General features: G+C 46.1%; 1 protein-coding gene across 1 annotated transcript in view; it reads right to left on the reverse strand.

The window, feature by feature from the left end:
• Positions 1–13409, reverse strand: part of SLCO5A1 (solute carrier organic anion transporter family member 5A1) — a 76103-nt gene extending 62694 nt beyond the window's left edge. Inside the window, exon 1 of the mRNA XM_086742397.1 lies at positions 12470–13409. Coding sequence (XP_086598523.1) covers positions 12470–13409 — 940 coding nt within the window. The remainder of the gene's footprint in view (positions 1–12469) is intronic.
• Positions 13410–15452: the final 2043 nt, after the last annotated feature.

Genomic DNA, 15452 nt, shown 5'->3' on the forward strand with positions numbered 1-15452 from the left:
AAAAATGATATCTGTTCCTAAACTATTTTCACAACGGAAAGCCCGTTTTATTTTTCTGTAATTGGTTTAGTCACTTGAGAAATGTTTAATAAATGACATGCATTTTCATTATTTCAGATTACTTACTTAAATTTGCTACAAAAATCCCAAGAGGACTTGCTATCTGTTTAAAAATGAAAAAGCTTGACAGATCAGATCCCACTCCCGTTCAGGATCAGGCGTACCTCAGCATATTCAGGGGGAATACAAATGTGCTACAGTTAGTTGTGATTTATTAACTTTTCTGGAAAGCTTTTCTAAATCTAATGTTCATTAGGTGCCAGACTTGAGAACCACAAGACTAAGGCAGCAGTAACCTATCCTGACTCTGGTTCTCACAAGCACAAAAGCATTAGTGTTAATTAAATGTCTCCAGACCTTCCTTTCCATTCCACTTGCTGTGGAGCTAATTGCATCCCTCCTCCAGCACACACTTACCACGCCTGCCCTGCTGCACAGCAGCCAACTTCGTGTTTTCTAAATGGGATGAACAGCCTGCAGACAGTAACTCTGATTGCTCCAGATCTTCTCGGTGTGCCTTGAAAGACAGTTGAAACGTTTTATGCAGACTGAGTGATCCTACAGTTTTTCTTCATCTGAATTTTTCATATGAGGAAATGAGCTGAATTAGAAAACTCAAAATCTCTGCGGCCTTTTCAAAGTAAGTGCATCAATTAGGAAGATAAATAGAAAGAAAGGTCTTGACTGCAGCTGACATTACAATTGTGAAACATCAACATTTGCAGCTGAAGAGAAGGACTTAGTTAATGTAAAGATTAAGAAGTACTAAAGAATCTAGGAGATACACATGACAAATATGTTTATCAAAAACCCAGCTCTGAACTGATGACACTGACTTGTGCTCTATTATTACTTGCTTCACAATCCCACGTAAGAGGATTACTGTCTATTTTGGCACTATGTATAACAAGAGTGCACAGCACATCACCAAGGGGTTGTACGAAGAGGCTGCCTCGTATCATCTCACCCACACATATATTCTTCGAGACAAATCTCCCACATCAGAAAATCACCAGCTGTCGGTTCCCTCAGCTCCACACCATTTTGTTACTCAAGAAAATGGGGGGAAAAAAGCAAAAGTCAACAAATCTCTTGCTTTTAATTTAACAGAAATGCAATGCAGCCTAAATTAAGGGCAGAATTGTTGTATTATTTTTCAGTCCACTGCATACAAAAATAACCATGCAGCTCCTCACACTCCATCCCCTGATTCAGTAGAAAAGCAGCAGACAGCAGTCTGCCAGGGAGCATCCAGGGACTCTCTGACACAGTCACAAGGGTTATGCTACCATCTCTTCTAATGCTGCTACTAATTCTTCTAATATTTCCAGACATGCCACGCAAACTGGGATTAATCCAGCACTAGAAGAGTTGCTTAGCCCAGCAGTTGTACTCTGGAGAAATCCTAATGCTTAGACCACAAACTAACTGATCTGAGTATCTTAAGAAACTAGAAAAGGGAAATTCACTACATTCCAAATACACCATACCAGTTTTTTCCTGTCAGGCACGATATAAACAAAAAGCAGCTGGCTCATAGTGTAGGATGCCTATCTGCTAATATAAACCTCATGGCTATCAAACCCTTCTACCACAGCCATTCAGCAGTCCTCTCGCTGTCTGGACTGGTTACATCTTCACCTACAGGAAAGTGGTCAACCTTAACCCAACAGTTAGCAAAAGATTTCAGCATGCCAACTTGGGCAGACAATGAGATGTCATTTTTCACATACCCTGAAACTGTGACATATGACAGACCCCTTCTTCAGCCTTTGTAATACTCAAGATATGCATAAATACACAGTACAACCCTGAGAATTAAAATATGAGGGTTTCTTGAAAGCACTGCACTGCAGTAGACCCATGGTAAGCTCTTCTGTTTGTAGAATTTAAATTTGGAGTGTAGGGATGCAGGGGACAATGAAGAGGGGAATAAGAACGAAGAGAAGTTAATTACAGATCTATCTGATCATAAACAGCTCATTTTCACCTTACCCAAATACTTAAAATATTACTACTTACCCAAAGGAGTAATAGCTATTCTAACGACATCAGTGTAGGAACTCTTAAAATTATATTAGTTCCTATATTCCTCTATTTTTCTCTGGTAGATTGAATCTCTTATCTTTACTGTAGGCTGAGAAGGCACATATGTATCCACGGCTTCTGACTCACCAGATTCAAAAGCTCTTTTCAAGTCCTTTCCCATCAGCTAGCCTGGCAAACACCCGTCAATCAGTTTTACCTTATTTCTCAGCGAAGGCTGATCTTCTTTTAATTATCTCAAATGCATGGGTGCAGTAGCCTTACCCACTCTTTATTTTGCCTTTCAAGGCGAAATGCCTCCCTACTTGCTGTCTCTGTCCTACTTGCTTCTGAGCATCTAAAGCTGGAGCTCCATAACTCATAACCCATAAACTCAGTAAGCATAAAAAATGCCCTTATCAAACCAAAAATCAATTGCTAGCAAATATCAAGCAAGGCAAGGAGCAAAAGCTCCTTTTTTATACTTCTGCATAGGGTCAGGTGCACAGGTACTCCTAAATGCAGAGAGCGCTCTTTTAGAAGTACTCATCTTCCTTCTCCCACAGCTTTTGGAGAAGCCAGGGGAGTAAACATATGGGTAGCATCGCCTACTTTGCTTCTGCAGCCAAAGGAATTCACATCAGCTACCTATATCTTTGCCATCATGACCACTGTCCCATTAAAATATTCAGTCACTGAGGTCAATGAATATGCAGAGCTTCACATTGCAGAAGAGTGCAATTGTTACTCAGGAACTATAATTTAGAGTATAGTTCTTCCTTCAAGCATCAATGCAGTCCTTAGCTCTGCCTTTGAAAAATTATTTACAGTACGGCATTATATGGCAGTGATGTAGTGCTGACTTAGAGCCTTGTGTATGGGGACATGCCGGTGTAGTGACAAACTAACACCTACCTGTTTCAGACAACCCCAAAATCCCACTTCCAGCCCTCAGTTATGCTATTAGCAGAAGAAACATCGTTTTCTGAAATTCCTCTTTTAGGCCAATTATGTAACTCACCGGATAAATGTCTGAATTTGTGTGCATCAGCACTACCATATTGCAGACTCAAAAGCTCACGTGTTATCTATATCCCCCCACGACTCCCAAGGGATCCTCTCGCTATTTCTGTCACTAGACAGCTGTATTAAATGAAGTTGATATAAATTGCCCATCGTATTTACAGAAATTACAGACTCTAATGTCATGTAGTGGTCTTCTGCAAATTTTTTACTTTTTGAAATAGGAGGGTTATTACTGAAGCTACTTGCACTCCAGAAGGTTACACTCTCTATTAAACCTCTTCTTCACTCCTGAGATGAAGCAATAAACAGAAATGTAAATTCAGATTAAAAATCACAAAGGGATAAACTGTTCTGTTATTCTTTTTTAAACTCCAGCTACTGAAACAGCAGGGATCTATGGACAGCGTGGAGAGGCACGTCAGGCTAAAGCAGGAAATACTGGGCTGGGGGGGAGAAAAGCATGGGCAGAAGCAGAGTTTCTCTGTTCTCTCCATCTCCAGAGCTCCCCGCCCTTCTTCCCTGGATGCCACAGTCACTTCAAGCAGCATCTCCAGCCCTTCCCATGGACTCCATCTGAAACTGGCCCCAGATACTCCCTGGCACAGAGCCCCTTCTGGGTCTGCCCCCTACCACCTCAACCACACCAGAGAAGAACACTGCTGGTCCCATGCTTCTGGCACTAAACCTCCCCTTTTCCTTCACCTTTACTGGTTTTTCTTCAGCTGAGAAATCCCACCTAACCAGCATCCTCAGGGTATTCTGCTCATGAATTTCATGAGGTTTTGACCTCAGCCTATGAGCTGATTCCTTTGGGACCTTTGATGGAAAAGGTAGTGTTTTCAGTCATCTTACACCTAGCAAAATCTACTGACTCAACAGCTCAGCTGAATACAGCAATTTCTCTTTAAGTACTGGGAAAGCTTAACACACAGCAACATCTGATAATATCTTACAGAGTATTTCCTTTAGATATTTTTAGAGACAAATGAAGCTTGCTCAACACATTCTGTTTGAGTAATTACAGCTGAGCAGCCACCACAGCGTGCTGACAACTATTTCACTATCTACTTTGGTTTATCTACAAAAATGCACTTCTTAAAATGACTTCGGGGGGGAGGGGGGTCCTCCAGTATTCAGATTTTAATCTAACCAGTAACTGGGGAAGTGGGAACCAAGGTGTCAATGGGAGCACCTGACTTCAGGAGCACATGGGCACCTTTGAGCGCCTTCCTGACACCTGAAGTCAAATGCTGTGAACAAATCTGTGACAAACACTGGGGTAAACTACAGCTTGAGGAGGAAACAGCAAATATCGTACCCTGGCTGGCAAAGCATCTATCAGAAGTTACGCTCAGGTAATATATGGATTATCTGAAATATTCTGGCTTTAGAGGATAGCTTAATTAATCCGCAAAGGAAAGGACACAACCATAGGAGAATCCATCCAGGATCTACTTTTTATCAATCAGAAGAGGCTGACTGAAAACAGACAGATAAATATGGAAAGTAGTTGCTAATTTACAAAAGTTTACTGAAGTCCAACAACTGAAAAGCTGGTAGCTGGTTTCAGAGCAGCACTGGATTTTAAGAAAATCAATGCTAAGACACTCTGCAAGCTTTCACTCTAATCCTGTAAGCACCAGAGATAAAAGCTGAGAGTAACTGTCAGATCAGGTCCTACTGTCTATGATGCAAGGTAAAGAAAGAGTTAACGTCAATATATGCAAGTGAAAAAGTGGGAGCACCCAAAAAATATCCCAGCAGGCTAATGAAAAGAAAGCAAGCTGCTAAAAAAGAATTTATATTGAAAATGGAGAAGAGAGTCAAAGAGGAACAGCACAGGAGCATAGGATTAGTGGATATGCAGTATTATTTTGCATGCGATATAGTTCATGTTTATTTTCTTTGAATAATTTTTGTATTCACTTGTTCAAATTATACATAAAAATATATGTTTTTTTCAACTGCATCTCCTCCAAACTCACCATGAGACGGGTTAAAATGTAATCCACACTAGAGTATGATGTTTTTCACTGGAGTAATGTGTCTTTGCTGCCAAGTAAGCTGTTTACCTACATAAGAATTAGTGCTTTCAGATTATCAAGTGTAGCAGCAGCATAAAATAGCACTTGAGTTACTGTGTTCACACTACTTGATTTCTCATGTAAGAACAAATTCACTCTGGCAGAAGAGAAGGACGGAGGAAAGGGAAGAGGAAAGATCTGACTCGTCAGCTCTGCCGTTAACGCCGTGCAGTGTGGCTGAATTTCTGGCCTTGAGACAGCACAACAGATGCCCAAACTCCCAACTGTTCAGCAGCAAAGCAGGACACAGCCCTGCTGCTGGACATGCTGACATATTCTTTCCCATCACACGAAATGTCCTATTTTTTTCTGGGCACTTAGAAGGAGTTGGGGTACGGATCTGGCTAAACTCAAGTGAAATGAGTTTGCGTCCAACCACAGAGTCATCTGCTGCCATAGACTTTGCTAGCTCCAGCCCATGTGCCCGAATAATCCAATCGAGCCATGCTGCTTGAAGAAAAGCATGGAAACCAGGACTCAGAGGGACAACAGAGTTGCTTGCTTCCTGTGCAGAGCCCTCACTTCTAGAGGTTCCCTGGGGAAAACATTTCCCTCATCCAACTGTGCCACTTAGCACCTTCAGATTACAGCCCTAATGGTTCCCAGCATCCCTGCATGGCAACTTCTCAATGATTTTCAAAAGAAATGGGGAATGCATGTAAAAATAATAAAAAAGGAAAACTGAGTTCATGCTTCCCAGTAACAAGGGTTTTTTAAGTGCTATTAGGGTGAAAAAGACTTAAAATGGGATTAAAAAGATAGTGTGAGACTAAAGGGTCTAATATGACTGAGTTACTTTTCTGCTCTTCTAAAATTCATGGATTAAATCCATTCACCTACTTTAAAAATCAGAATTTTTAGACGCTGACCTTCAGGATGAAACAGCAGGTCAAGCCTCATTTATATAATTGCCCATGTTCCCTGCACAGCCAAGAGAGGAACCTATGTGTCTCTGAATGCTGGTAGACAGAAATCCAGTCTCCTCTCTTTTGACTGCAGAAGCACTTTCACAGCAATTAAGTCCTCCCAGGTGAGGGGGAGACTGAATGAAAGTTAAGGGAAAATGCATGAAACACAAAGCATCTCTAATCCACTTGCAACAGAAGCAGTTACAGTGACCCTTTACAAAACAGCCGGGGTATCCAGCAGAAGGCTAAGGTTTCCACCCTGGGGTAATCAGACACTAGATCCCAAGCCTTCAGTTCCTGGGAGAAGGTACAAACAAGCTGTTACTTAAAGGCCACTTTCACATCTAAGTTTCCAAGCTTCTCCAGGGACAGCAGCAGGTTCAGACACTCATCTGCCCAAACCAGCCCCGCAGCTGATCTCGCCAGAGAGGAAAGGAGCTGCTTTCCAAGAAAACACCATTCCCGAGCAGGTGAAAAGGACACTTTCGGCTTCAGAAACAAAACGCGAAGTATTTTGACAAATACTAAGCAAGAAAAACAAGCGGGCCTGGGACTTCGGTGAGTTTCAGACCCTCGGATCCCACCCAATTTTTCTCCTTTAATATAAAAGGGAAAAGACAACCAGGAAAGGGTGTGCGTGAGCCTCTTCTTGCTCCTAAGAAGGGCAAAGCACATTTTACCGGTCACTTCAAGCGACACTTTGTCAAAACAGCTGCTTGAGAACGATGACATAGCTAAGGGCAAGGACACAACGGGAGAGATCCAGAAAGCACCCCTCAGGGACAAGACACTGGCAGGGCAAGCGAAGGTATATCATCACTCATGATGTTAAATCCCACCGGCAGAAAACTTCAGAGAAAAGGCTGCCCCCGCCTTTCACTGAACTCATTGTACACACGCACCGCTTACAGGGATACAGAACCTCATCTTCTCTAAATGCCTAAGAAAATTACATTGAGGATTATACTATTAAAAAAAAATGTCAGTCCACCTATGGAGCAGGAGACTGAAGTGGAAAAGAAAAGTAAAACTTATCTTTCTATTTCCTCAGTTACAGGAAAGGGCAATAAAACTGCATAATACTACTTTAAACAATTATTAGGAACTGTGCCTGCTGCCTAATCAGCATTTTAACAAAAAAGATCTTGCAGAAATGCCAGAGAAGCACAATACTGAACCCTCTGTGTGCTAAATCATCTGTGTGGGAAAACAGCATAATCCGTATGCACAAACAGACCCGCAGCCGCTTCACCTGCGTCCCAAGATGCTCTCTATGCCCAGCCGAGAGCACAGTGCGCTGCACCGCCCAGCTCTGCCCCGCTGAGTGTGCAAACAAAGCAAACACGTGTTTGTACAAAAAAGACTGCTGATGGGCCAAGTCTCAGTGTCAGCCTATGCATAAACCAAGATGTGGCTCTCACTCAGATAAACTAAAATCCTGTCTTTGAGGAATAAGCTCAGCACACTGCTCTTTTACAAGGGAAATACAGCAAGTAATAAAAAATGCTGGTGAACATTGTTGCCAATTTCAGCTTCAATGCCCTTTTGCTTCAATTTTTGATTCATAAAATCCTACCTCCTCAGGAGCATGTTGAAAAAATAAATGTACTGTGTCTGTCGGGTTTACTAACTATAGGGATCAATGCTGAGAAAATCCTGTAGGAAGCTAGCCTTTTTGGGTATCGGGTAGCAGGAAGCGTATTGAATGTAAACCACAAGTGGTCACAGGCTGAATGACAATAAAATGAAATGCTGGTCAGCCGTTTCACTGCTTCCAGATGGTCCCTCCTGTTCAGCCAGAAAGTTGATCCTGCCTTGGAAAACCTCAGTGATCTTGCAGCATCCACACAGATGACCCGATGCCCTCAGCAGGCTCCAGCTCCTGCCCTCCAGCGGCATCCATAACCCCAGAAGTGGCCAGAACAAGATAAATCAGTCCCAGTCGCACAAAAATCCAGTGCTTCCCGTGCCAACATCCAGGCAACGATGCATTTCGGAGACCCAGCAGCTGCGCTCTGCCCTGGGATCCAGCAGGCAGTATGATGGAGTATGTGAAAATACTCCTTCTGCCCTCTCCTTCCAAGTGGGACATGGATATAGGGGCAGATTTAACTAGAAATACAATAAATACAATCAACACACGTACATATAAACAGGTTTTGGGGAAGTCTGTAAAGGACACGAGGGGTACAGAGAGCCTTCAGCTGTAAAACACCGGTAAGAAGCTGATGTCCAAGCAGAATAGAGTCACAGTGAAACGGTTTACCTAATGCCAAAAACAGCAACCCACAAATAATCCTCAGAAAAACAAAGCCAGAGTCCAAAATATTTTTGAAACTAGTCTAAATATTTATTCTTTTTACAGGTTAGGAAAGGATTTTACTTCCCTGGCTCTCAAGCCGTTATCTGCACCAACCCCATTTACACAGGTTTATCCAATTTTTCAGCTCTTATCTCATAAAAGCTTTATCTTTGCGTTTTGTAATTACGGTTTGTTCCCAAAACTACGGACAGTCTGCATGAAATTAAACTGACTTAGACCCTGTTCTCATATCCTACCGTAACCAGCCTATAGCATTCTGGAAACTGAAATAAAACATCTTTAGCGCAATGACTAAGTCACCCACGAGTCATTTTTGGGGGGTACCGCTGAAAGCCATTCCTGAATGCTCAAATATTTTCATTAACGTAATATTTCTGTAAAACCTAACACTGACTTGCCATGCGTGAGTTTTCCAAGTAAATTCCTTTTTTATCACAATACCCACTTCCATTTTGGATTATCTGTGATTAAGGGAGCCAGTTCTTCTGTTTCCTAGGCACCTGTTACAATCACAACTCGTTTCCAAGCCTGAGGTCACACATTTTCTCCAAGTTAGCATCAGGGCATCAAAGCACCACCAGGTTTTAGGGGCAGGAAGACCCGGAGGCAGCACTGCCTTCACAAGGAAGAAACATCCCACGGAAGAGTGAGCTCACACATTGCTATGCAGCCGGCCCAAACACGCATCCCCGCCTGGCACCTTTGTCCTACTAAAAACGACATACCACCTTGTAAACTGGCACCGTGCCACCCTGACAGATGGACTTCAGTGTAGGCAGCCAAGAGACTATGTATAAGCACCAAATACGTTTTTTTTTTGAGAGCAGGACTTCCAGCCAGGAATGTTAAAACAGCTGTCTACATTGAGCTTGCATGCCTACACTTAAGAGGATATGCTATTGCCACTCGAGCCCTGAGCTGGATTAACTTGGAAAATAAATAAAATAGCTTCCACAGCCACATAAGGTGAGTTTTTGCAGAATCAGGATTAGTGATACTCGGGGGTTTTACTGACCTATGATTAGTGGGTACACACGTAGGGCAGAAGAGCTCTTCAGTTCTCTTGCTTGGTGAAACTCCTATTTTGTGCATGTTTGTAAATAAGCTTTTCTCATCTGAACACACATAGAATCATGGAATCATGGAATAGTTTGGGTTGGAGGAGATCATTAAGAGTCATCTAGTCCAACCCCCCTGCAGGGAGCAGGGACATCTCCAACCAGATCAGGCTGCTCAGAGCCCCCGTCCTTGAATGTTTTCAGGGATGGGGCTTCCACCACCTCTCTGGGCAACCTGCTCCAGCATTTCACTACCCTCACTGTAAAAAATTTTTACCTTTATATATGTTACACCTTTCTATATGTTAAATTTCTTTGGAAAAAAAATAAAGAATGCAATACCAGCATGATTACGAACAAAGACATTAGTGACCTTCCACTTTACGCTACAGGATACATCTATTTTTTTCATTAACTGTCCTCACTTATATATCTATGTGACTCAGACCTGTTTCACCAGGCTTTCTTCTCTTTTCAAAACCTCTCGACCCCCATGGCCTGCCCCAAAACTTTTTGCTAGCTCATGTCTACATGCATACATACCTTTTACATTATGACATCATTCGCATAGCTTGCCCCAGTAATACAATCATATTGCCTTGAGAAACAGGCATTGCATAACAGAAGATGTGGCGTTGCTGGCCTGCAAAGCCATGCCCTGGCCACCTCTATCCCATCCTCGTGCCTGGCTGGGCTGCACGTCACTCACAAGTCCCTCTCCTCAAGGACACAAAACATTCCAAACCACTGAGAAGGTCTAAAAAAAAAGATGTTTGCTCAACACCAACATGCCAAATAATGCTCTCTTTCTTTTTTTCCACAGAACTCAGATTTTACTCCTGCCCCTCAAAAAGTCATTGGCCTAAGTCTAAAGCCAGGTGAATACTCAAACCTGAACAAGTTAAAAGTTTCCTCAGAATTTCACACTATTTAAAAAGATAGCACCAAGCTGCCCAATGGCAAGGCACATTGCTTCTAGCCCTGAGTAGCTTAAGACTGAAAAGAGGCGATGCTACATTTTACTCAATGTTTAAACATGCTTTATGCTCATTTCAATTCTTCTCCCTGTGGACAGAATCAGATCACAGACGTAAATTGTTCACGTACAGTGCAGCAGGGTACCTCGTCTCTACTCTCCTGAATCACTACATATGAACTTCAACTCTATGAGGATATTCCCAGTATAGATCAAAGCGGCCTTCAGCGGCTGGCGACAGGGTCACACACAAGTCTTCCAACAGCTGCTGGTGTCTTTTACCTTTGTTAACTTTAAGGCTGATCTTTGCCGCAATTAAAAGTTACCTGAGTCACTTTATTACAATTTCCTGCACTAAAAGCACTTCAGCAGCAGGCATGGTTGCTCCTGCAGTGAGGATTTCCGACCACTGACCTTGCTTCCCTCTTTGGTGAAGACTTTCTTCCTCCTCTCACACTGTTCATCTCCCTCACCCTTCATTCCTCACCTACAGCCTTTCAATTTCCTTTGTTTCCGTGTTTTTTGAAGATTGTATGAAATCATGTTAGCCAAAGTTTCACCCCCTCTCTGCCGCTCCAGGTTACACTCACTAACCTCAGACAACAAGATGCTTTGCTTTTTCATACCGCCAACAAAGTTTTTTCCAGGTTAATCTAAATTTCCACACCACTTAACCTTTCTCAGAGGGGAGGAAGACAGGGAAAACACTTTGTCAACTCTTTCATTAGGCAGATTAACAATGCTGTGAAAACAATAGAAAAAACACAGACAACACCTCACCCTCCTTCCGAAAAACCACAGTGCCTCGGGCTTTCTCAAGACACAGCGCACAGACTGTGCACAGTGCTAAAACAGTTCAGGGAACAGTCAAATTGCTGAAGAACGGTTCAAAAGGAATAAAAATGCTGATCCAGATCACTACTTTTGCTTCATAAAGTAATTACACACACCCCCCGAGTGTATTCCTGTCATGCATGTCTACTTTACATGGAATGATTATCTCCATGATTATCGTAAAGCCGAAGTAAACTGAACTGCAAACGGTAATGCTGAGCATCCAAAACCCCTTGGCAGCGCTCTCAGCCCCGTAAGTGCCTCTCCTTATTTGAAAATAATTTAAAGGAGTACATGAGGTTCATTTCTTACAGCATCGTGTAAGACACCAGTGCAAAGTCAGAGAACAGGCAATCTTCTTATACATTATACAAACTACCAGAAATGCATGGTGTTTGTTATAATGTTCAAACTTCCTGAAAGCTTTGTGAAAAATTATCCGAGAAATCCCTTTCTCCCATCATAAGAATGACTACCAGGAAGACCTGTCTGTACCTGCCCAAAGCCACGTGCCAGACATGGACTCACATTTTGTTGCACCCCTTGAACTCCCGTGATCGCGCTCTTAACCCTGAAGGTTTTACTTGCTGTTTTATCAACGTTTTTTTAATTCCTTCCGAGTTGCCAGACAATTTACCAATGCTGGCCAAAATTCATTGCTAGTTAAAGGTAAATGAAAAGTAAAACGAAGCACGCCGAAATTTCTCAAAGTACTTATAAAACATTAACATTATAGATAGAGACTCTAGGCTAAAAGCATGCTAACCAGAATTTAAAAACATATAGCTTCTGTATTATCTAAAAGCAACTTGAAGGGACATGGCAAACTTTGACATTGCTTTCTGAAAAAGCCATTGGCTAATGCCAAGTGCTGAAACGCATTAGAGGAGCCGACCTTCTCCACGGTCCCCTTCCCCGTGCGGGGTGTCAGCACAGCCGCTATTACGCACACTGCCATAGCTTCACCTGTTACTGCTGTTCACCACTCCACAAGAGGGAAAAAACATTTTAACATAGGAAAGTGTGGTGATTTCCCTTCAAAAGTTCACTTCAGAAGGCAAGCTTAGCTGCACAGATGTTGTTCAGAAGCAACAGGGCAGAGGTACCTGTGGCCTGGTCCCTCAGAGAGATCTGGGGTTCAGCCTTCAAAGCACCCCGGCACTCAGATGCCTTACCTAGGTAAAGCGAGGCGTTTTCCTTCTTGACATTGTCATCCAAGTAGGTTGGTCCCAAAGTATAGATGGGTGTCGAGCCCATGCCAATGAGGATTTGGGCACAAATGAATAAAGCTACATAGAGAGAGTGGTCGTTTCCACCGGAGTCCTTGACACAGGCCGGCGAGTCCCACTGCTCTTTGGGGGTGCCATTGCCAGTCACGCACAAGCCCTCGTTACTGACGGAGGAGTTCAACTCCTGGATCTGGTATGGCGGGGAGATGAAGTGAGGTAAGGAGAAGAGCGCAGCCCCCAGGGCGATGAAAAACCCCCCGACAGCCAGCCAGAGCGGCCTCCGCCCGCGCCCCCCGAAGTAGCTGATGAAGACCACCACCACCAGGCTCCCGATGTCGAAGCAGCTGACCAGCAGCCCCGACTCTGAGCTCTTCAGGCTGTATCTCCGCTCGATGGTGGTGATGACGCTGCTCAGGTAGCCGGAGACCATGAGGGACTGGATGAAGGTCAGGAAGCACATGCACACCAAGAAGAAGCGGGAGTCCGCCAGCACCGCCCGCAGGCAGGCTCTGCCCGGGGGGCCCGCCAGCAGCACCGGCGGTGGCAGCGGGGAGGCGGGGGACACCCCCGGCTGGCCGCGCTCCGTCCTCCGGGGGAAGCTCCCGCTGCCGCCGGCGGCGGTGGGGAGGAGCTGGGCAGCCCCGGCGGCGGCGGCTCCCCCGCCCCGTCCGTCCCCGGGAGCCGGTCCCGCGGCGGGGCCCGCCGGCTCGCCGCCGCCGCCCCCCCCGGCCGCCAGGGGGGAGCCGAGCGCGGCCCCGCAGCCCCGCGGCGCCGCCCCGCCGAGCGCGGGCAGGCTGCGGCAGCGCGGCGCCTCCGCCCGGCCCCCCGCCGCCGACGGCTGCTCCGCCCCGGGGCGCCGGTGGGCCGGGGTCGCCGCCGAGGCCATGCTGGGTCCGGCGGCGGCCTCAGAGGAACCCGGCCGGCTCCATCGCCGCCGTGCGTCGAGCGGGCGGCGGGGCCCGGCGGGAGCGCAGCATGGCGGGGAGGGGAGGAGGGAGGGGAGGGGGTGGCCCTAGCCGCGGCCGCCGGCCGTCCCGCCGCACGTGTCAGCCGAAGTCCTTTGTGGCTCCATCCTCCCTCGGTCTCCTTCAAGGGGCCGCCCGCCCGCCGGCCGGGGCCCCGCGGCCAGCCCGCCCGCCGCCGGGGAGCGCCTCCCGCCGCCGCTGCCGCTCCGCCGCCCGCATCCTCCTCTCTCCGCGCCGCCGACGCCGGTGACAGAGCTGCGGGGGGGGTGGGGTTGCGCCGCCGAGCCTGCGGGGCGGAGAGCAACCACGGGAGGTCAGCGGCGCCGGCCCCAACCACCCCCCCTCCGCCCCCCACTCGCCTCCTTCCTGGGGCCTTTGCCCGCCCGACCCCGGGGGCTGCCTGGAGGTACGGGGAGCGCTACCCGGGACCGCGTCCGTGGGGACAGCGCGTGGGTTTTATGTAAGGGCACGGTCCGTGGGCCTCGGCCAGAGCGCGACCCTTCTGTTTGGCGCCGGACGCGACAGCCAAAGGTCGCGCCGTGCCAAGGCTTTTTATTTTCCAGCCTAAAAATAAACACGCTGAAATAAATCCTCGGCTGCAACTCGGCGGCGCGGGGAGCGGGCGGAGGAGAGGGGAACAAAGCTGATGCCAGGAAGCCCGGGGCCGACCTCGCCGCCCCAGCTCCCCGGGTGCCCCCTCCCAACCTCCCACCCCACCCCGTGTCCGCGGACACGCGCGGGCGCCGAGCGCCGAGACGTGCCCAGCCCTGCCTACCCCGGCAGCGACACGCGCGTTTCGCCTTCCTTTGTCCGCTTTTGTCTCCCCGCCGCCGCGGATTAGACAGACGGGGCTTGCTCACCGTGCCTGCACCTCCCCCCCCCCACCCCACTGCTCCCCCGCGAGAGACCTGCGTTACAGTGTCTGCTGAAAAGTGAAAACAAAGAGCAAAGGGATTTAGAATTTTTCTTTTTTTTTTCTTTTTTTTTTGGACAATAGAAAGCCAGGCCACCTGATGATCCATTTTGTCCAGGCTCTTGTCTCCACCTCCAGAAGTGGGAAACACCCACAAGACCTGGGAAAAAGTAGTTTGGCGTTTACTCCTCACAGAGTTTCCTCATCATTCCCTTTCTCTCAGTTTGTGTGGTGTCTTGAACTGCACCAGTTTGTTTTCCTCTCAGGTCTCTGTTTTAAAAGCCTTAATACTAAGATAAGTCCAGATAGTCCTGCAAATTGTTACACTTGTGGTGGTTTGACAGGGTGAACTGGTGTGGTACTCCTCTTTTTGCCCAAGTTTTATCATAAAATATTGCTGAGGAATGAATGCACCAAGGAAGTATAATATCCTACACTGAATAGCTAGTGCTTTTCTGGCAGGATAGAGGATTTACCTTTTATTTGTTTCCCTTTCTTTAAAAGAAAAGTGCTTAACAGTGACTCACATTTGTTCACTTATTTATAATCTTGATTGATGAGATAGTTTCATAGGATACCATTTTCAATGTTTATCAAGCTTGTGGCTGATACCTCTGTGCTTGCTTAGCACTCAAACAGCTCAAACTCAACACAGCCAACACAATACTTTTTTTTTCCTAGGTTTTCACCACATTTCTGCTGTTAAGGTAGCCCAAGTTCAGTGGTTGTCTAGGCCTCTAGTTTTATTATGCTCTTTGATTCAGAAAGTTTTCAAAAATCCTTGAAAAACTCAACTCAGTGATTCTCCATCTCAATGATTCTTTTTACAGAAGATCCCTGATGTGATTTCTTCCACCTCATTATGCCACAACTTATTTTTACTGCAGTGCCTCTCTTCTTTCTGTTCCTCTTCCACTGTCAGCCCCTCATGGCCACAGCTTCCTTCGTGCCGGCACCGGCACTCAGCTCAGCCTCTGGTGAGCTGATTCAGCTTACTGAGGTGGGGGAAACCAACCGAAAGAAACCAAAGAAAAATGTTTTGCTGGGTTTA

This window comes from Chlamydotis macqueenii, chromosome 2, assembly GCF_036417535.1.
Source record: "Chlamydotis macqueenii isolate bChlMac1 chromosome 2, bChlMac1.mat, whole genome shotgun sequence".
Classification (NCBI taxonomy): Eukaryota; Metazoa; Chordata; class Aves; order Otidiformes; family Otididae; genus Chlamydotis; species Chlamydotis macqueenii.